At 44.9% G+C, this 21,212-nt stretch overlaps 4 protein-coding genes across 7 annotated transcripts in view; 2 read left to right on the top strand and 2 right to left on the bottom strand.

Annotated features, from left to right (window-relative positions):
- The first annotated feature begins 587 nt into the window (after positions 1–587).
- LOC143011961 (homeobox protein CHOX-CAD-like) lies at positions 588–4,892 on the top strand. Its single transcript, XM_076164985.1, has 3 exons — positions 588–1,055; positions 2,186–2,334; positions 3,425–4,892. The coding sequence occupies exons 1-3, from the start codon at positions 707–709 to the stop codon at positions 3,608–3,610; spliced, it is 684 nt and encodes a 227-aa protein (XP_076021100.1). The 5' UTR covers positions 588–706; the 3' UTR covers positions 3,611–4,892.
- Positions 4,893–5,967: 1,075 nt separating this feature from the next.
- LOC143011789 (hemicentin-2-like) overlaps positions 5,968–21,212 on the bottom strand; it is a 46,645-nt gene continuing 31,400 nt past the window's right edge. For 3 of the 4 annotated variants that reach the window (XM_076164783.1, XM_076164782.1, XM_076164784.1), the window contains 3 exons: positions 7,455–7,679; positions 7,238–7,342; positions 5,969–7,003 (listed from right to left, as the gene is read on the bottom strand). In XM_076164783.1, the coding sequence (XP_076020898.1) occupies positions 6,810–7,003; positions 7,238–7,342; positions 7,455–7,679 (524 nt within the window). In that variant the 3' untranslated portion in view covers positions 5,969–6,809. Of the gene's footprint in view, positions 7,004–7,237; positions 7,343–7,454; positions 7,680–21,212 lie in introns of all 4 variants that reach the window. The other variant, XM_076164781.1, reaches the window with a different exon arrangement.
- hspa9 (heat shock protein 9) lies at positions 9,924–15,773 on the bottom strand. The gene is made up of 16 exons (XM_076164785.1): positions 15,482–15,773; positions 14,457–14,515; positions 14,234–14,321; positions 13,962–14,143; positions 13,723–13,847; positions 13,526–13,599; positions 13,270–13,376; positions 13,018–13,180; positions 12,836–12,928; positions 12,186–12,395; positions 11,862–12,089; positions 11,504–11,726; positions 11,319–11,413; positions 11,141–11,233; positions 10,860–11,000; positions 9,924–10,773 (listed from the first exon to the last, which is right to left on the bottom strand). Exons 1-16 carry the CDS (start codon positions 15,560–15,562, stop codon positions 10,681–10,683), a joined length of 2,055 nt encoding a protein of 684 aa, XP_076020900.1. The 5' UTR covers positions 15,563–15,773; the 3' UTR covers positions 9,924–10,680.
- Positions 16,803–21,173, top strand: rab33ba (RAB33B, member RAS oncogene family a). Its single transcript, XM_076164788.1, has 2 exons — positions 16,803–17,258; positions 18,478–21,173. Exons 1-2 carry the CDS (start codon positions 17,028–17,030, stop codon positions 18,979–18,981), a joined length of 735 nt encoding a protein of 244 aa, XP_076020903.1. The 5' UTR covers positions 16,803–17,027; the 3' UTR covers positions 18,982–21,173.

Genomic DNA, 21,212 nt, shown 5'->3' with positions numbered 1-21,212 from the left:
TAAAGATAAATGACCTTTTCTTATTTGACATACATTAGTTGCAGGCTATATATCATAACAAGTAGTATCAAGCCAATATAAGGGCAAAGCACCTCGTTTAGTTTGTTTACAAGGACAAGTGATGACTTTATGCGTATCCACTGTGTGTGTGTGTGTTTGTGAGTCTTCACCTAACACACAAACTATAAACAATAACATCATATAAAGATCATAATATACATATCATATAACGTGACATAAATTGACACATTTATTATTTAACATTATGAATGTACTTCAAATAAACAACCGCGTGGAATCATCTTTTATGGCGTTCAAATCCTTCCATAACACCTGATCCAGGAGGTCTTATCACAATCCAGGCCAATTCATCATTTGATTTACTGTATGTCACATGATGTGTACACCAACATGGCCTTATCACAGAGGAGAGGCCAGGCAGGGTGAAGTGAGGGGCATTGAACTCACCGCGCCGGGAAGAAGGCAGGTGGGTCTCAGGTAAGCGTGACGTCACGATGATACTTTTGCACTGCAGTAAATATATAAAGGTGTGGGAGTCTGGTTAGTCCACAGGAAGCGCAGCTGAACCTTAGACTGCAGGGAAAACAGAAAGTCTGCCGGGAATCGAACATGCACCAGGAGGTTTGATTCAGCGAGGTTTACCTGAGAGTTGCCCCCCCAAAAAAGTTCGGACGAGGACACCGGCATGTTCCCCAGCACACACTCGGCCCGACACCCGGCTCAGACGCTGTCCCTGAACAATCATCAATACATCCCGCCTCCGTATGACTTCACCGGGTATCATCACGTCGCTGACCCGTCGACAGGTGCCTGGAACCCCGCTTACGTTCCGCGGGAGGAGTGGTCTCCGTACACGTACAGCTTCTCGGGGTCAAGCCCCAGCGCCGGGCAGGTCAGCTTCACATCCCCGGACCTGAGCGGCACGCCCACCGCCGCTGGAGGGGGGTCGTTCCCCGCTTACAACTTTCTTCCCGGACACGATCCCATCATTCCCCGGAGGAAATCATATGAATGCGTCAGACCAGCTGGTACAGGTATGAATTTATTATTTTATCTTATATGTTTTTTAATTGTATTTACTGGAAAAAGGAGGCCGTGCTGGCTGTTTGCTCATAGACGCACCATGACAACTTTATTGCTCTGGATTAGGTTGCTCTTATCTGAAGTTGTTTGAGCAGCTGATGATAACAAAGAACTATTTTTAAGCTTCTATGTGAGAATGATAAGAAATTAGATTATTTGAAGGAGGAAATAAGATCAAATATAACCTGTATGTTTTGATGATCAGTGTGTGAGTAGAGTCATCAGTGTTTCCTGATCTATACTTCAGCTTATGAGTGGTCTGGTCTAAATATATCGGTGGCCTCTGCACACGCCTGAGTTGATCGTATGTAGAGGCCACAGACAAATTTAGTAACATGGGTGAGAAAGAAACATGTATTCATCAAGCGGTGGCTTTCCACCGCTCCCTTCCGCCAGCATGGTGCAAGATGTCAATGCAAAGCTAACAGTGGAGGCCACCGAGTCTGCAAACGTGACACTCCCCACCCTCTCTGTCCGCTTGTGGGTGTAAAAGGGTGACAAGCCAGATAAGAAGTGCAGTGCAGGAGGCGTGCCAGAGACAAACCAAAAATGTCCCCTACAGGTGAATCCACAGGCATTACTGCTCTGTGTGTGTGTGTGTGTGTGTGTGTGTGTGTGTGTGTGTGTGTGTGTGTGTGTGTAGCTCTGCCTCAAATCGATCCTTCCACATGATGTAGTCAAGACGCTTAAAATCAATACTGACTCACTCCTATCTCCTTTCCTTCCCCAAGTGTGTGTGCATGTGATCATGTATGTCAATGAATAGCTGCCTGTGTAAACACCAATGTAAACACCACTCACAGCGATAAGGAGAACCACTGTTGCAATGCAGTGTGGCATCTTTACATTAGCTACGGCTAACATGATTAATGGACTTGATGAGGCTTTAAGTGGCGCCTGAGCTTGAACGTGGCACCAGACGTCTTTGTATCAGTAATCTGTTAGGCCTGAACGTGACTCAGTGAAATAGCAATTACTCAGGTAAGTACTACCAAGAAAGGAAAACAAACCTGCCCCTCTGCATTCAGTCAAAGCTTTTACGTCATATTATCCATTCAGCTTGTTGTTTTATATGATACAGGACCAAAGACTCGCACGAAGGACAAGTACAGGGTGGTGTACACTGATCATCAGCGTCTGGAGTTGGAGAATGAGTTTCAGCTCAACCGCTACATCACTATGAGGAGGAAGGCTGAGCTGTCCCAGGCTTTGAGCCTCTCAGAGAGACAGGTGAGAGGACTGCAGCAGAGAGTAAGAGAGTAAGAGTAAGAGGGTAAGAGATAGATTAAGAGAGTAAGAGAGTAAGGGTAGGAGAGTAAGAGAGTAAGAGTAAGAGAGTAAGTGTAAGAGAGGAAGAGAGGAAGAGTAAGGGAGTAAGGGAGTAAGAGTAAGAGAGTAAGGGTAAGAGAGTAAGGGTAAGAGATTAAGAGAGTAAGGGTAAGAGTAACAGAGTAAGAGAGTAAGGCAGTAAGAGTAAGAGAGTAAGGGTAAGAGTAACAGAGTAAGAGAGTAAGGCAGTAAGAGTAAGAGTAAGAGAGTAAGGGTAAGAGAGTAAGAGAGTAAAGGTAAGAGAGTGAGAGTAAGAGAGTATTGGTAAGAGAGGAAGAGAGTGAAGGTAAGAGAGTGAGAGTATGGGTAAGAGAGTGAGAGTAAGAGAGTATGGGTAAGAGAGTAAGAGAGTAAAGGTAAGAGAGTGAGAGTAAGAGAGTAAAGGTATGAGAGTGAGAGTAAGAGAGTATGGATAAGAGAGTAAGAGAGTAAAGGTGTGAGAGTAAGAGTAAGAGAGTAAAGGTAAGAGAGTGAGAGTAAGAGAGTATGGATGGGAGAGTAAGAGAGTAAAGGTAAGAGAGTGAGAGTAAGAGAGTAAGGGTAATAGAGTAAGAGTAAGAGTAGGAGAGTAAGAGACTATGGGTAAGAGAGTAAGAGAGTATGGGTAAGAGAGTAAGAGAGTAAGAGAAATCCTGCTAACAATCAAACAAACTCATAATCAACAAACCAACAGAAGCGATCATAATGCTTTCAGCCAAACTGGACATGTTGCATTTTGCATCAGGGGTGTTATAAGGAAACTGTCACTCGTGCTTTTATGATGTTATTGCTCTTATTATTGCTCTCTGCACCCTCATAAACTCCTAGCAAATGCAAGGAGAGAGAGAGAGAAAGTGTGTCCAAAGTCATTCTGGGTCATCCAGGAAATAACCTACTGAAGGTGACGAGACTAGAGAGGGAAATCAAGTGGGAAAAAGAATATTCCTTCACTTATATAAATAATAATAAATGTAGTTTTTGTTGTGTTGTGTTGTGCTCGTCTGTGGGTCAGGTGAAGATTTGGTTCCAGAACAGACGAGCCAAAGAGAGGAAGATAAACAGGAAGAAGCTGCAGCATTCCCAGCAGGCCTCTACAACCACACCCACCCCACCTGTGCCGGGGGGGCCCGCCGACGGCCCCCTCACAGGCAGCCCAGGCGGCAACATTTTGTCTGATACGATATCAGAGGAATACTAGGAGGAAGCATTACAAAAGACTGAGGCAAATGTGATGGTGTGTACATAAGGTTTGTTTTTTTCACTCCCATCACAAAATGAATGCTGATGATTTACATCAACATAATGGTGGATTCATCTCCGGCCTTTTACAATGACAAGCACGACTTCTACTATTGCACTGCTTAGGCATTTGCCAGACACACGACAGTAATTTGCTACTACGGATCGTTATCAGCACTTAATAGCTTCAACACTGGTGGTTAAAGTCTCTGTGACAGCGTCTTGTTTGTAATGTAAAGCAATGTTGAACTTTGGTTGGATCTTTCCTGATCACGCTCTACTGTGTTGAGGATAAACCGTTACAAGGTTCTAGCAGAATTCAACATCCCTTTAACCCATTTGAAGATAGGTTGCTGTGAGTGCAGGACGGATCAATGAGATTCTGTTAAGGGAGAGAAAGAAAAGCAGCTGTGTGCATTGGAAGATTGAAAAGGTTGAATTGCTGAAAACTCAATGATGCAACATTGTTTGATATGAAGTACAATCAATGGAATTTTGGATATAAGAAAACAGAACTTTGGGGTGTTGCATGTAATGTTAAATTGTGTATATCAAGTTGTGGAAAATGGGATTTCCGTTCTTTAACCACCCTTTTTTAGCTTTATAACATAATGTGATATCCGGAGGGAACTGAGAGCAAAACTGTTTTCTGATTTAAAGATAGATGTTCTTTTGCCCACATACTGAAAAACGGCTGCTGATTGCTCAAACCGATGACTCAGTGTCTACACCCATACATTGCTTAACATGTCAGGGGAACAAGAGGAACAAAACTGCCTGCGTCTTTAGCTGTGGGGCCTTAAATGGCACATGAAGGAAACATGAGCCCTCTACAGAATTTGCGCCCTGACCTCTGTCTTACTGCTTGTAGAAGAGGAAGGAAAAGAGCATAGCGTGTAAATAGTCTTTGAAATACACCACAGTACTGTACATTTCATTTGTACGCAGTCAAAAAAGTTCTTAATTTAAATTACTGAAAATTAAGACAAAACTTCAATAGCACTATTTCAGCTCCATCTGATAAGAGGGTTTTGCCATCAGCACACCATTCATGTATTCATTCATCATCCCCTTTCAGTTCCTTTAGTGACATAAGCCGCTGTAACAGCACTCTTAAACCCATTGATGCCTCACAGAGCTGTATTCTCATATCCAATTGACACGAGCCTATTGTATCGACATTTCCACTGATTTTGGTCAAAGTGAAAATATGTAAAGTTTTTCAAAATAAAATCGAAGAAAGGAGGAAAACTAATGCTGACGTCCTGGAGTGGTCTGATGTTACTAATTTGATGTATAATATAATTATCACAGTGTTACATAATTCAAAGTACACGCAGTGATTCTGTTTCAGTTTGTTTGTTAAGTCATGCCCTTGCTGATAAATATTACATCTGCCTTTGTCATTTTTCCTCATCACTTATGTGTACAAATACACGATTATAGCAATTTTACAGATTTCCTAAACCAGAAACATCGAAATCAGCATATTTGTCTTTTATAGTTTTGGCATAGTAAGGTTGTATCACATGAACATGTCACGACAAGACACAATCAAAAGAGCAATTACGGTTCAATCAAACCTGTTACAGTTAAAATGCAACAGTCTTCAGATGTCCAAAACACTGAAAGACTTGCAAATGATTGATGAGTTTAGAGCAACTTGGTGAGATTGAAACTAACAATAGTCGGTTTTTGGTCAGGTGGTGAACAATGTCATGGATTGTGATCGTACCGCTGTGTTGTCAGTTATTTGCTTAGCAGATTGTCAGGCAGGAGTTCAACTGTGACGTTTAATAAGACTTCAACTTCCTCGGGTGGTTGTTTAAGGACAGCTCAGCTATGATGAGCCATAAATGGGGTTTTATGGTGCTGTGAACGAGCTGAATGGTCGCTCATGGCTGCCGACCTTTAATCTCACTCAACTATCTCACCAAATCGACTGTTTGAACACTGTGATCAAAAGGCAACGAGTTCTGCAAAATGGCAGGAAGAAAGGAGAAGAGGAAGAAGGTAGGGAGGGAGGGAGGAAGAATGTGACATGTTACTGTACTTCAATGAGACTCATGAGAATGCAATAAACAGAAATGCAAACAGTAATAAAGAGGAACTAGATCACAAGAATAAACTAATGAATATATAAAAAATATTAATATGACTAAATTGTAAGTGATCAAATCAAATACATTTTTCAAAACATATTGAACTAAAGCCTTTTGTAGGAAGTGTTTTATGAGGCTATTCTGAAGTTTTATGGTGAGTCTTATGCAGTCTGTTTATGAGGTAGAAGCAAGACGTATACACACACAGAAACACGCACCGGGAGCTTTTACATGTTTCATTTATTTGTTGTTGTTATTTGTTGTTGTTTTTTTTAGAACTAATAGAACATTCACAGTCAGAGACACATGTAAGAGCTTCAGATGCTCATATTATTGGCACATTCTGAGCAGTAAAGCTGTTCAAACACAGGAAACAGAAACTTTAGTTAGAACACAACACAGATTTTGTAGAGAGATAAACTATCTTGTGTTTGGTGATGTGGTTAAGTCCTCATATTGCCTCACATGAAGCTGATGATCACTGCAATGAAGCCAAATGCTCCCTTATCACCAAAAGCATAAAGGGCGGGCATTTCACACTTCATGTAAGAATAAATTACACAAACATACTCTAACTCAGCCATGTAATGAAAATGAATGAAAGTAAATGATGGAGTGAAAGATGGACGATTGTTACTTAAGAAAAAGCAGAAGTGCTTCTATGCTTGTTACTTCCGTGAGAGAGCCGGCCCGCTTAAGTTATTCTTAGGTTTCTAACAGAGGAAGGAGATAACTTAACATGTATTGAATGAACCAAAAGATCGGTAAATGTTCAGCAAATTTGCATAAGCATGCATAGTGCGGGGATTGACTGGAAATGGTCTGAGCCTAAACTTACCATCAACCAACATAAAATAAATTAACTTTGTCAGACACAAGCAGAAACGAGCTCGTCCCATCATATTTAAGAATACATCATACTAAATACAAGTGTTTATAAAGCAGCCACAATTAGCACAATAACACATTTCTGCATTATTCTTCTTTCACCTTATTGTAATGTGATAGAAGAATCCTACATAAATGGAAATTCCTTTAAATACTGAACAGTTTATCTCATGATCGCTGGCTTTTACGGACCACGGCGTACAGAGTATCATCTGCTGGGGACTCAATTCTCCTCTTGGACCCTTGTGAAAATCTGACCTGCCCGTACTCCACCTGCATCTCCACCTGCTGCGGCCTGGGCTTCCCATGGCGCGGCGTGATCCTCACATCCTCATAGGTTACATCCTGGTCCCCTTGATTGTCTGTGGAAAGGAAGGATCCAGTGACATTAGCACATAAACACACTCCGAACATCATCGGATCCAAAGCAGTAACACCCGGCCTTTGTTCACCTAGAAACTCCTTGTGCTAATATTGCTTTTCATCCCATAACTCCTACTGGTGCTAGTTTGTATCTAAAAGTCTATGAGATAAACATGAATTGTGCAAAATACAAACATGATGCAGTTTCTGTCATGAGGAAGTTATTTTAATACCTTTTTCTTTCGTCTCCTTCTTTTTCTTACAAGCACAGCAGACCGCCAACGCCAACACAGCCACAATAATTGCACACAGTGAAGCAATCATATACGGCAAATACCCTGTAAACAATGACAGACACAGACATCAAACATTACTGAACAGAAATACACAAAGCCTCAAAAGGAAAATAACATTATTGCCGTCGCTGCAGCAAAGTTAACATTCACTTACTCATGTACCATTGGTCCTTTGAGATCATGGATGTCCCAGTTTGATTGGTGGGTGTGATGTGAGGGGGGGGGTTAATGGACACTATGGTGCTTGGCTCCTTACCCATGGTGGTGGGTGTGGTCTTGGTGGTGGTTGTTGGCTGGACACACAACGTGTTATTGGCCTGAAGCACCCACCCATTAACAGCCGTCCCATTGGATAAGGTGCAGTTAATGAGTATGAAGCCTATTGGCAAACAAAAGGAGCAACCATGGTGAGTGAATGATGCGATCATGACCATGAAGCTGTTTTATTCACCACCTGTCTCACCTTCACAGGGAGCTATCTGCAGCTCATTGGCAGCTTCACTGGCGTTGTTCTTGGCTGTGCAGAGCAGTCGTCCTGACAGGCCTTGTCTCAGAGTGATGGTGTTAGACTCACTGTTACCACAGAGGAGCTCAGCGTCTGTCAGCATGTGTCCGTCCAGAGTCCAGCTGTACTGAGGACTGTCCCCTCCCTCAGAGGAGCAGGACACCTTCACCATCCCCTGAGACAAACACTCAGAGACCAGCTTAGGAGAGGACACAGGAGCTGAGGGAAACACACATTTATTAATGAGTGTGAGATATCCAGCTGGATCTCCAACTTTAAGATTGGATCATTATCCCAAAGTAATTCATCTCCTAATGCTTTACTATAAATTATACAATTGAAATATTTGTTTACCTTGAATGGTCAGTTGTAGAGTCCACACATCTGTCTTTATTCCCGTTGAATCCGCTATTTCAACTGTATATTCAGCACTGTCATTCCTGCTCAAGTTAATTATCCTAAATGTTCCGTTACTGACAGTAAAAGAGGATCTGTCTTGTATCTCATTATGAGTAATCTTACCCTGTTTCCAATTAAGTATTGCTGATGTGTTATTTAGTAATTTCAATCTATATATCTCTGAGGCATCTGTCACCAGTCGGAGGTTCACAGTTCCTCCCAAAGCTCCATAACACTGAGCTCCATCCTGTCTGCCATCACAGTCGGTTTCCACACCTGAAAGTAAAAAAGAAAGGACAACAGCAATATCACAATTTTGATCATTCCTATCTTCACCCCTGTGCATCAATCAGCCAAAAACCAGTTTGTCTCTGAAATGAAATTAACAGAAATTACGATACATGAATAATAAATTACAATTTTAGTTATGTGCCTGTCCAACAAGCATGAAATCTTTTTGATGGAATATTTCGTGACATTGTTGCAATGAAGTGATGGAACAATCAGTGAATCAGAACAATAGTGTGAAAAATATAAGGCAACAGGATAGAAATTACAGAGAAGTTTTAGAAGAGCTAATGTTCAGAAAACTACAAACTTTAAAAAAAAAAAAACAAAGTGGCAAAGGTTTTCTTAATTTGAAAGAGTTTCATTAAGATTCATGGTTCGTCTACAGCTGCCTGTCCTTACTGTACTTTTATTTTTATTTATTTTTTATAAGTGAGAGCAGAACCTTGGAGAATTTTGATCGCTCAAGGTAAATATAAATCTTAAAACGTTATCTAATGCAATAACACATGGAAGGTTGTCATTATGTTCATTACATACTGATGTGGAAGTGATCCTTGAGTTTCCACATCATTGCTTCCCAGTAATATGAGCTCCTAACCGTTGTTTCTTCTCACAGTTGATGAGTAACAGTGTTTGAGTCACATTGCATAATATCAGAAAATTTGGAGCGTGAATGTTAACGTATGAAACAGGAAGACAGCTCACCATTAGAAACTCCCAGCAGCAGCAGCAGCAGGCCGAACACAACCTCCATATCTGCAGCTTTCAGACAAATATGTCCACTTGTCCCCAGCAGCACACATGTGAACACTGTACTGATCAGCATAGACACATCTGTGAGGAGGAGCTGCAAACCCCTCATGCCGACTGAGTGTGTTGATAGGCAGAGACGAAAAAGAGGAAGCGGTTCGTAGTTTCACTTCACTTTCCACCTACAAGATTGTGTGCATGTGTGAGATGGACTGAGTGAGGAATCGGAGGAGAGAATTCCCCCTTCATCCAGGAAGTGACCAGCAGCTGACATTTCTCAGATGCAATTACAATTTAAAAATGATTCTAAAGTTATGAATATCTTGATCTACTGTATAAAAACAAAGCTGTCAGGACTATTTTGGGCGTAGAATAGAATAACCAGAAAACTCTGGAATCATTACGGAATACACTGAAGAAATAACTCTGAAGAGAAGAGAACCACTTTATAGACAAAAATGTGGAAAACATTCAACTCTGCTCTTTGAGGCGGCTTCAGTGTGCTCAGCTACATTGCAAGCTTCAACTGGAGTAGCTTAGCAACTATAAACAAGAAGTAATACTTTTTCTGTTAGTTATTTTGTTCACTTTTCTTGAACCACTGAAATGGCTCCCTCTGCTGGTTCTTTGAGGAAGTTTTAAGTAGCTGGGGCCAATTTACTCTCAACATGAAAGGAGTTGAAGTTCAACATTTTATTAGAAAAGACAGTAAGTTATTGTGACCGTGAGTTTCACTCCAGTTACAGTCGCACCCAGAAAAAAACAAAAACAAAACAAACACAGAACACCCCCCCCCCCCCCACACACACTCAATCCACCAATGAGCTGCTTCCTGCCTGCACGCTGGACGCCGTGGATCATGACGAAGCAGCTACACAACACGGATCACGTGACAAAGAGCAGTTTATGGCGTCAACAAAAACCTCATTCTGAAGGCGAACAAAGCGCATTATTGGCGTTGTCCTCTGTGATGTCTGTCATTTCAGACGTTTGGATGGAGACGGACAGGATGTCCCGAGCGAGGGGAATTCGTAGCATCGGAGCCAATCACAGCGCGGCTCTCGTGAAGTGCGATTTCCAGAACGGCGCCACGATCGGATGCGAAGAACCAGCGAGGCCAATAACCTGGTTCACATCTTGAAGCAGGTTCTAATCCTCATATAGACGTTACGTATATATACTTATATATATATATTTATTACACCCTTCACACATTATGTGCATTGAAGTCGCCCGGGCTGAGCTCAGAGGACATGAAGGGAAAATTAATCAACAGAATCGTAACAAAATGAATATTTTTTTTTAAAGATTTCAAAAGACTACGACTACGATTCAGCTCGCCACTAGAACCGCCGTCCTCCTCCCTCCCACCCCCACCAGTCCTTCGTTGTCATGGAGACGCCTTGATAACAAAGCGCAAAGGTCATTAATCGTTCTACTGCTGGCCTTCTTTCTTCTCTCCTTCTGTCGAGCCGGAGCTGCCGGAGTTGCTGCCGCCGCCGCTGCTGCCTTCCCGCTCTGCTGCCATCTGCAGGACAAGAGGAGAAGAACTCGATTAGATTTTATTCACTCACATCATTTCATTCAGGGCCGGCCCGTGGAACGTGCTCCTACCTTCTTGTAGGCCATCTCAAAGAGTTTGAGCGACGCCTGCTGCAGCTCGGTGGCAGCCTGCTTGATGTTCTCGCCCGTTTCTGAGTCCTTGTTGGCCAGCAGGTTCCTGACTTTGGCGATCTCGTCCTTCAGCTTGGTGCACTGGAGAGGACAGACAGGAAATGTTAATCAATGAGGCCAAACCGCACTAAAGATAGACAAACACGATTCGTAATTGGCAGGAACACACAATGTGTTCTCTTGAAAGCCAAGATTCAAGTTAGTAAAGCGCTCAGCTGTACCTCATCAGCAGGAAGCTGGTCCTTGAACTCTTCCATCTTGGATTCTGTGTCGTGGACGATGCCCTCTGCCGTGTTCACCGCCTCCACACGGTCCTGCATACCACAAAACAAAAAGGTTAGACAGAGGAAATTAAAGAACAGCAGCGAATGGCGGCGAGCGAGCGTTTCCGGCCTTTACCTTCCTCCTCCTGTCCTCCTCTGCGTACTTCTCGGCGTTCTTGATCATGTTCTCGATGTCGTCTTTGCTCAGACCACCTGACGACTGGATGATGACTGAGCAGAGAAGACACGGGTCAGACGATGTTTAAACACGACTGTTAATCATTTCCGTGTAACTAGTACAAGTCGACGGAAGACACTTACTCTGCTGCTCCCGGCCGGTTCCCTTGTCCTTGGCAGAGACGTGGACGATGCCGTTTGCGTCGATGTCGAAGGTGACCTCGATCTGAGGGACGCCTCGGGGGGCGGGGGGGACTCCCACGAGGGTGAACTGGCCCAGCACCTTGTTGTCTGCCGCCATCTCTCGCTCACCCTGACACACCTTGATCTCCACCTGGGTTTGCCCGTCGGCGGCTGTGGAGAAAACCTGGAGACGGAGGGAAAGACAGCGTCAGCGGGAGGCGGCCACCGGCTCAGGGCGCACTCATTTGGCATTGTGCAGCTGCTGCCGAAACAAAAGCCCTTCTGCCCTGAGAGACGAGCCTGAGCGTTGGTTTGGTACCTGGCTCTTCTTGGTGGGAATGGTCGTGTTCCTGTTGATGAGCTTGGTGAAGACGCCGCCCAGAGTCTCGATGCCCAAGGACAGAGGTGTCACGTCCAGCAGGAGCACGTCGGTGACATCACCGGCCAACACGCCGCCCTGGATGGCCGCTCCGATGGCGACGGCTTCATCTGGGTTGACGGACTTGCTGGGAGCGCGGCCGAACAGGTCCTGAACAGTTTGTTGAACCTGTAGACACACAAAGTAACGCTGTTAACACTGGACTACTGAGTGTGACGCTCTCTATAGTGTGAGAGTGAGAGAGAGAGAGAGAGAGAGTCCTACCTTGGGCATGCGGGTCATGCCTCCGACCAGCAGCACCTCTCCGATGTCTCCTTTGGTGACCTCGGCGTCGTGCATGGCCTTCTGGCAAGGAGCCACGGTGCGGCGGATCAGATCGCCCACGATGCCTTCAAACTGGGAGCGAGTCAGCTTCATGTTGAGATGTTTGGGGCCGGAGGCGTCCATGGTCAGGTAGGGAAGGTTGATGTCCGTCTGGCAGGGAGGGCGAGAAAGAGAGAGCGTCAGCCGAGTCAAAATCACTGGAGCGGGTTTATCCAATCCCAAAGCTGGGAGCGTGTGCGGCCCTGCACTAGGCCCGCCCTGCGGTGAGCGTCGGGGCGGTCCACTCTCACTGGGCCGAGTCCTGCAGAGGCTCAGCAGCAGCAGAATCTAAAACAGAACCTGCTGCACTTAAGCTTAACACAAGACGTTTCTCTGCCAACACCGTAACACTGAACCGGACACACACCGTCTGGACAGCTGACTTGGAGTTGGGGGTGCGAGTTCATGGGTAATGACGTGTCAATCAAAGTATTTCCTAACATGAGAGCAGTTTAGCCGCTTATGGCCGAAAAGAAACAAGTGACTTCTGCTCAAATGGTTCATCCTCATCATTTAACACCGGGAGTCTGGAGAACAAAGCGGTCGTGTACCTGCAGTGAAGAGGAGAGCTCACACTTGGCCTTCTCCGCTGCCTCACGGACTCTCTGGAGAGCCATGTTGTCCTTCATCAGATCCACACCGGACTGAAACGACATCAACGACACAAATGAGAATCTCCGGGAGCGGCGAGGCGACAAATCAAACGCTTGTCCACAGAGTTCTCCTCCTCTACCTCTCTCTTGAAATCCTTGACGATGTGCTGGAGCAGGTGCTGGTCAAAGTCCTCTCCTCCCAGGAAGGTATCTCCGTTGGTCGACTTCACCTCAAACACTCCCTTCTGGATCTCCAGGACTGAGATATCGAAGGTGCCTCCGCCCAGATCGTACACGGCGATGCTGGAAACAGAAATGGGTTTGGTTTAATCAAAATCCTGGCTGTGCAGCCATTGTTGGACCCGATAACCCGCCTCTTCATCAACACTCACATCTTATCCTGGGTCTTGTCCAGCCCGTAGGCCAGAGCGGCGGCGGTTGGCTCGTTAATCACACGCAGGACGTTCAGACCGGCGATCTGACCGGCATCTTTGGTAGCCTGTGACATCATAGAAACACCGTGAGGACGAAATTAATGTCAGAGCTCGGTCACAATATCCTTCATTTTTTGTGTTTTCTTTAAGCTCTCCAATTGAAAGGGTATAGAATTTGGGGTATAATTGTGTGTGTGTGCGTGTGTGTGTGTACCTGTCTCTGTGAGTCATTGAAGTAGGCTGGCACGGTGACCACAGCATTCTTCACTTTGTTTCCCAGGTAGTTCTCTGCAAAGCAACACAAACGGAGCCATTTACTATAGAATCCCCTGATTTGATGTCGGTTCATCAGGTTCAGATCTACCGTACATGATGTAATGTAGAGAGCAACACCAACAAATGTATTCAGACCTGCAGTCTCCTTCATCTTCATCAGAACGAAAGCTCCAGCCTGGCTTGGGGAGTACATTTTCCCATGAGCCTCCACCCAAGCGTCACCGTTGGATGCACGTACGATCTTGTAGGGAACGTTCTTCCTGTTAAACAACACACAACTCTGATCAGAATCACAGATCGATGACTCGGGGATCAATCGGCTTGTCCAGTTTTGAGGAAGAAGCTCGAGAGAGTAAGTCGACCCCGCGACTCACATATCTTTCTGGACCTCTGCGTCGTCAAAGCGGCGTCCTATGAGCCTCTTGGTGGCGTAGAGCGTGTTCTGAGGGTTGGTGACCGACTGCCGTTTAGCCGGCATTCCCGCCAGACGCTCGCCCTCTGGGGTGAAGGCGATGACTGAAGGAGTCGTCCTTGCTCCCTCTGCATTCTCCAACACCTACGGAGCGCAGAAACACTTTAGCTAACAGAACACGACTTTAAAACGCAGAGACTTTGACAGACGTGTGAAGAAGCTGCTCATGATCACCTTGGCCTGTTTGCCCTCCATGACTGCAACGCAGGAGTTGGTGGTTCCCAGGTCGATGCCGATGACGGCTCCCCTAATGGCCTCCGACCTGTGACACACACAGATATCCGTTATCTTTTCTATTAGAAGGAAACTCAACTCAAACATCCCTCATTGTCACTAACCATCACTAATACTGTGTGAGTTATAATCAGAGGTATTGGAGGTTTGTCCTGTTACTTACGCATAGTCTCTCCTGGACAGAGCTCGGAGTGCGTCTGCTTGGAAGCCATTCCAGCACGCCTACAAACAGGAGAAACATACATTTAGCAACATAAGATTGACAATGATAGACCAAAACGATCATGTTGAGGTCATTTCTCCTGGACCACAGTGTGACGTATAGGACCGCCAGTATGAAAATGATGACCTGAGTGAGTGAGGTTGCGTGGCTCTGGAACATTAAGCCGTTGTACTAATTCAACTTGCTATACAAGAAAATGTAACAGACGTGGCCATTTAGGTTTACAGATTATAATTTACGAGATCAGAACAGATCCAACTTGATCCAAATAGCACACATGGGTGAACACAAGTTGCTATTTAACAGCAAAACAGAGCGAGTTGGTGAAAAAAGTGTTGCGATTGTGTAAGACGCGATGATCAAACAGTGGGACAGCAAGTGTGTGTGTGAGTCATGTTGGGGGTGGGGGACACCTCACTGAAGGTCACTGAGCCTCAAAGGCATCAGACCTTCCTCACCTGCGACATAATCACACACGCACACACACACACATACACAAACACACACACAGACTCTCTGGTTCGATTGTAAGCGGACAGTGCTGTGGTGCTCGGTGTGTTGGGGTTAACACTCTTAGCTCCTCCAAACACTCCAGATTCATACTGAATTACTACTCGAGTCAATTTGAGCAAATCTGTGACAAGTGGGCCGACACATAAACGCAAATTAGCTTTAGCTTAGCCCAATGCGACTTATCTGAACAACTAAGACAGCCTGTGATAATAACTGCCAACAAAACGGAGTAAATTCACGACAAAGACAAATCATTACGTGATTAAGGTGAGTCGCGTAGAGAAAACACGAGCTACACACACCAATAAGACAATAAAGGACGTTTGACCGGCAGTCACGATCTAACGCCGCTAGCATGCTAAGCTCAGCTGCGCAACTGGTTGAAAACTCGCGATATTGTGATTGTCGTTAATCGGAGAATATGAAATAAGAGTTTGAAGTTTGATTCTCACCTTCTTCACCAAAGACGACACGTTTCTGGCGCAGCTCCGTGTAGGGAGAGTCCTTGAAACGTTTCTGGCGACACTGAGCATTTTGACAACTCGGCTACGGAAGCTTTAAAAGAGTACGAAACGCTGTGAGTCGGAGCGGAGAGTTGAGCAGTGACGCCGAGGTGAGACGTGTGAAGGCTCTAAGTTTGCGGAGTCTTACAGACTGTGTGCGCGACACGACACCGGGGCTCAGGTCTTCTTCTTCAGTCACGACAGACACACAGTGAGGCTTCTCGAATTATCCAACACATGTTGCACCATGCACCGCTGAAGGACCTCATTTTGGCTTGCCCCACAAATTGCCTGAAATTATTTTTGGACTTAAAAAATGTTTGCGAACTTCTTATGACTCAAAAACGTATTTAAGTGATGTTACAATACAAATAAATATATAAAGGTTTTGAAGAAAATGTAAACATCTTTTTTGGACACAAAATGTATAATTTTACCAATGGGGATATGGAAAGGGCAGACTGACGTAGTGGGCAAGTGAAGGTCACAATGTAACGGGGACGCAGATTTTCACGTGCGTTACGTCAGTGATGCTGAACGACCGATGATGAAACATTACTAAACAAAAACGTTATAGATAACTCTATAATCAGGAAGAGCACATTGTTATTGGATAAGACCGTAGAGGGGGTTGTTTTTTTTGACTTCATTATAGACTTACCTCTTTTTTAAAAGTCATTTCATCCTGCGTCAGACCTTATTAAACTGAAATATGATGTCCTAATCTATCCTGCTGTTCTGCCATTCGGGCTCATAAGTTTGAATATATTTTAGGGTTTTTTTCAAATCACTAGTGAATAAAATAAAAGTGACACGAACACTTCTAACATCATTCTGTTGTCATGCTAAGACATTACGCGTGAGGTTTATAAAAGTTGGCTGAAACTGCTGTAGACCGTGGAGAGAGAACATTTTGTGTTGTTTGGTAGAGGAATATCCTGATCTTAAGGGCAAGAAATCGATTTCAAGTCTATCTTTGGAAAGTTTTGACCATAGGAACAATGAGTTAACCTAGTCCCAGGTTACCTGAGGGGATGGATGCTTCATGGCGCATAAGCAGGCAGTAGATTTCTAGCATGTATATTTTGGGAGATTTGTAGAAATCACGTTTTAAATCGCAGTGACTCTCTTTTGTTACATCTGTATGCGGAATTGCGGATGTAAATAATAGCTTCTCTTTTACAAACTCTCATATCGGTCTTTGAATGCAGCATATTCAGTTATCGCGAGACCCATTTCCACCGTCAACGTTGGACGTGGCTTCACGGCTGAGGTCCGAACTGGGAGTGTTTACTTGTTCATATTCACTGACGGCACCCACACACACTCTCACACACACGCTGACATTCAAAGTCATTTTATCCCTCACACACGCGCCCTTTAACAGCAGTGGGGGTCCTCTCAGAGCAGCAGCAACAGCAACAGCAGCAGCAGCAGCAGTCCGCCTTGACGAGCTGCTTCCCCCCGGTGCTTTCAGCCAGCCTGCCGGTCTGCTATGGCGGAGGGAGGAGGCTCGTCGCTTGAATTCTCCGGCTCTCTGACCAGTTCCACTCTTCCTCCGCCGAGGACACGCATCTTCAAAATCATCGTGATCGGGGACTCCGGGGTGGGGAAGACCTGCCTCACCTACCGCTTCTGTGCCGGCAAGTTCCCCGAGAAGACCGAGGCCACAATCGGGGTCGACTTCAGGGAGAGGCTGGTGGAGATCGACGGCGAGAAGATCAAGGTGGGCACGACGCGTAGGCTGAACTGACGGGCGTTATTAGGAATAACATTATTATAATAAACACACCTAAGACGCTGACGTTGATCTATGGGTATCGCGATAACTCTGGCGGACTTTACCTTGTAACGTAAACGCAACCCCTTGTTATTGTGCTCGAGAACAGCTGTGATACATCAACTATCTGTGATGGATTACCAAACAGATCACACACCTAGGGTCCTCAATGTAAGAGTCAGATGCACAGTTAAAGGGCTAAGTTATGTTCATGTTTGAAAAGTCCATTTCACAAGCTGCATGATGACGCCTGCCCATGTTGAAATGTTGTCATCCACACCTGATCCGCCTCAGACCAGCAGCAGCGTGACCATACACCACGCACACACCACCACCATCATTAAAAGTTTGATGTTGCATCCTCTCAGTAACCGTGGAGACCTTGGCCATGGGGGCTGTAAATCATTTCCTCAAGAATGAATTCATTTGTTTCGTTTTCACCTGTTGATTCATTATGTGTACAGAAGCCAAGCGAGGACGATTGGTATCATAAAATAGAGACAAGATAATTATATGTCTGTGTTTCAGAAAACCACTTGTGTTTTCGTAATGTTACACCATTGCTGATCCTCTTGGTATCCTTGTAATGAATCTGTTGCTCAGGCTTATTGCCTAATAACCGTCTTGTGTCTATAATAGAACAATATCATTTGACCTGGTTTAGTCTTTCAGTCTAATAGTGATGTGGTAATGCTGCATATTTCATGTTAACGTTACCTGTCGTACCTGTCTGAGAAGTTCTATTTGTTGGCCACCAAGCAGATCCGCTGTACCACTTCCAGGATTAAAGTGCCTTGCTCATGGTTTTTGGGACTTCCCGCACTTTCCCTGCATTAACCACAGCATGGATCTTGTTTACATGTGGGACTGAGGCTGAGTGCAAACATCAGTGGGCAACATAAATGCCTCATTAGTCACAACACTTATATGGGTTTGGTACTCTAGGAAAACAGAAACATACTCAGATACACGTCAGGCTAATCAGCAGGGAGATCCCCTGAGAAATGTCTGACAGCTGACCACGAAATTCCACAAATACGTGATGCAGTCTCGTGTTATTTCCTGCATTTCTAAGTTAGGTTTGTTGAAACACGTCCTTGATTTAGGAGGGAATGCTGCACATCAAGATCAATATGTTTGAATGATTTCCATACTTTCTTCACAGATCCAGTTGTGGGACACAGCAGGCCAGGAGCGCTTCAGGAAGTCCATGGTGCAGCACTACTACAGAAACGTTCACGCCGTTGTCTTTGTCTATGACGTCACAAATGCTGCCAGCTTCCGGAGCCTCCCCGCCTGGATCGAGGAGTGCAAGCAGCACGCGCTGGGCACGGAGGTACCGAGGATTCTGGTAGGAAACAAGTGCGACCTCCAAGACTCTGTCCAAGTGGGCACGGACGTGGCACAGCAGTTTGCAGATGCCCACTCCATGCCCGTTTTTGAGACGTCCGCGAAGGATCCAAGTAACCAGGGTGACGATGGCAGTCACGGCTGCGGGAACAGCGACCACGTGGAGGCAATTTTCATGACAGTGGCACACAAGCTGAAGTCTCAAAAGCCGCTGGTGTTGAGTCAGCCGGCCGGGCCGTCAGGGGGCACGGTCAACCTGAGCAGGGCCGGGGATGACCGGGGCGACGGCGGCAGGAGCTGGGGCTGCAGCAGCTGCTGAGGGAGCGAGATGGAGGGAAAGAGGAGACGGCGACTTCAGCCTGAGGCCACACTGAAGTGATGGGGAAGGTGAAGGAGTGGATGGCCAGAAAGAAGCGACGGCTCTAGTAAAAAGGTTTCAGAAAAGAGGAATTGGGAGGAATGTCTCCATGTTCCAGTGTTCAAGCTCGCCTTTATAAATGACAACTATGTGGGGGAAGTCCTGCCATTATTGTGTTGTTCCATGAGAACGGATCTCATGCAGTTTGAACTGATCACTACTTCTTCCACCGCCAAAGTAATTCAGCCCACTTTCAAATCCCTGGATCCACCCAGAGAAATGGAAGCACTTCAATCGTTCTGTAAAACCCCAAAGCAGGCACGGTTTGGTCTTCCTGTTGTTAAAACGTCTAACACACTGCAGTCATCACATCCACACATATCCTATAATACGTTCTTTACATTCATTTAGCGGTCTGGTCTATATTGAGTGCTTGGATCAGTCTTTGAGCCCATTGCTAGGTAAGGGTGGTTAGTACTAGTTAGTGATCCTTGCCACCAAGCTGATTCAAAGAGGATTTGTCATCCAGACCAGTTTTTCTTAGACCACTTTAAGTACTTTTATAAGCCTCATTGAACTCTGTTAGTCTTAACTTTAACTGGTTTCATCTTCGGAGCTGTAACGTTTAAAATCAAAGCTCGCCACATTAACTCATTTTGTATTCAAACATATGGATTTGACAGCTTGGAGTGGAAACAAAGGCACGCTTTAAGAGGACACACCCACAGTAAAGCTCCCTAAAATAGAAACACCTGCTTCTGAGGGACGGGCCTTTATATTCAGCTTAGTCTTCTAGTGTGCAGCAAGAACTACATACAAGTAACACGTGGTGATGTTGACAATCTCATCATTTAACTAACGGCGAAGCTTATCCTCCAGGCTAGCCTCACAAACTGTATCGTCTGGAGTCTCGACAATCATTTTTGCATTTCTACTTTTCATGAAATTTGGTTTTTAATTGCGCCAATCACTACATTTCTAAACTATTTTACACTTGTTCTTTTAGATGGCCAAGAAAAGGTAAACTCAAGTATTAATTGTGACTCCAGAGGATCAATTCCCCTCTGCTTAACCGTTCATCTGTTGTTGCCGGGCAGAATTCCCTGTGAATATGATGGGAGAGGACGTAAAGGGAACCGATAGGATGACGTAATATTAAATTAAAATCCCTATGTGGTCATCCATCCGTGTATGAAAGGCTGCACACCGGCCAAACTGTAAAAACACACACCTGCATATACACACACTCCTTTCCTCTATGTAAACCAACGATACACTACTCAGCATGTCTTGTACGATAAAAGGGAATATTAATTCATTCTGCAGATGCCATAACGCACCGTAATGGCTGGTGTGGTGACTCAGTTACTGTACATCGCATTGTTTAGCAGCTGTGTGTGTGTGTGTTAATGCCAGTGTTGTTCCTGTGTTCCCGGCCACAGCTGGTCCTGTGTCTGCCAATCAAATCCATGTTTACGTTTAGGGTTTAGGTTTTTTCTTGAGGGATTCTGGCCGTCGGTCAAACCAAACGTCCTTCTCTCAGGATTCTCACAGTTTACAGGCTATGCATCGTTACATCATGGAACTACAGGAGTATGAGGGCCACTGTTCACAAGATTTCTCGTAATGTTTAGAGAAAGTTGAAATGTTACAAGAGAAATAACTTAATTCTTGTAACATGGGAGTTTTTCTCCCTATAACTTCACCGTTTCCGTTAACAGCAGCCTTCATACTCGGTTGCTCACTGTAAAAACGTAACTCAAGCTTTTTACTTGTGTCAGATTTGGTTGCTGCTTTCTTTTGTTTCATCCTGTGTGTTTACATGCACGTTAAAACTGACTAAAGTCATAAACCCAAACATAAACAGAATTCTGTGGGCACTCAGTCTCCTCACACACCATCAACGGCAAACTGTGTACTCGCATTAAAGAACAATCACAGCGTAGCGTGCATGTAAACGTGACCAGTGTTGAAGTGTCTTATATTCTGTGCTGAAGTGCTGAAGGTGAATTGAATGAATGTGTGTCCCTGTTCCTCGTTTACTTCGCCTTACTTTCATTTCACTGCCACGGACAGAAACAATGCTGCTCTACGTGTACTCTCTCTCTCTCCTCGAGCGCCCAGAAAGGACAAATGACAAACAAAGCCCAGCATTAATTCACCAAGAGACTGATGAGTGAAACAACTGGACT

Source organism: Genypterus blacodes, unplaced genomic scaffold (assembly GCF_046128005.1).
Source record: "Genypterus blacodes isolate CSIRO-AG114 ecotype Tasmania unplaced genomic scaffold, CSIRO-AGI_Gbla_v1 ptg000139l_1, whole genome shotgun sequence".
NCBI classification, from domain to species: Eukaryota; Metazoa; Chordata; class Actinopteri; order Ophidiiformes; family Ophidiidae; genus Genypterus; species Genypterus blacodes.
Note: the sequence above shows the minus strand (reverse complement) of the source record. Positions and strands in the feature narration are given on the sequence as shown.

Coding starts and splice junctions, on each gene's coding strand:
- LOC143011961 (XM_076164985.1), top strand. CDS start 707: ATGTTCCCCAGCACACACTCGGCCCGACACCCGGCTCAGACGCTGTCC. Junction 1,056..2,185: donor CGTCAGACCAGCTGGTACAG/GTATGAATTTAT, acceptor TATATGATACAG/GACCAAAGACTCGCACGAAG. Junction 2,335..3,424: donor TGAGCCTCTCAGAGAGACAG/GTGAGAGGACTG, acceptor TCTGTGGGTCAG/GTGAAGATTTGGTTCCAGAA.
- hspa9 (XM_076164785.1), bottom strand. CDS start 15,562: ATGCTCAGTGTCGCCAGAAACGTTTCAAGGACTCTCCCTACACGGAGC. Junction 12,396..12,835: donor AGCTCTCCTCTTCACTGCAG/GTACACGACCGC, acceptor CCTCCCTGCCAG/ACGGACATCAACCTTCCCTA. Junction 10,774..10,859: donor TTGAGATGGCCTACAAGAAG/GTAGGAGCACGT, acceptor CTTGTCCTGCAG/ATGGCAGCAGAGCGGGAAGG.
- rab33ba (XM_076164788.1), top strand. CDS start 17,028: ATGGCGGAGGGAGGAGGCTCGTCGCTTGAATTCTCCGGCTCTCTGACC. Junction 17,259..18,477: donor TCGACGGCGAGAAGATCAAG/GTGGGCACGACG, acceptor CTTTCTTCACAG/ATCCAGTTGTGGGACACAGC.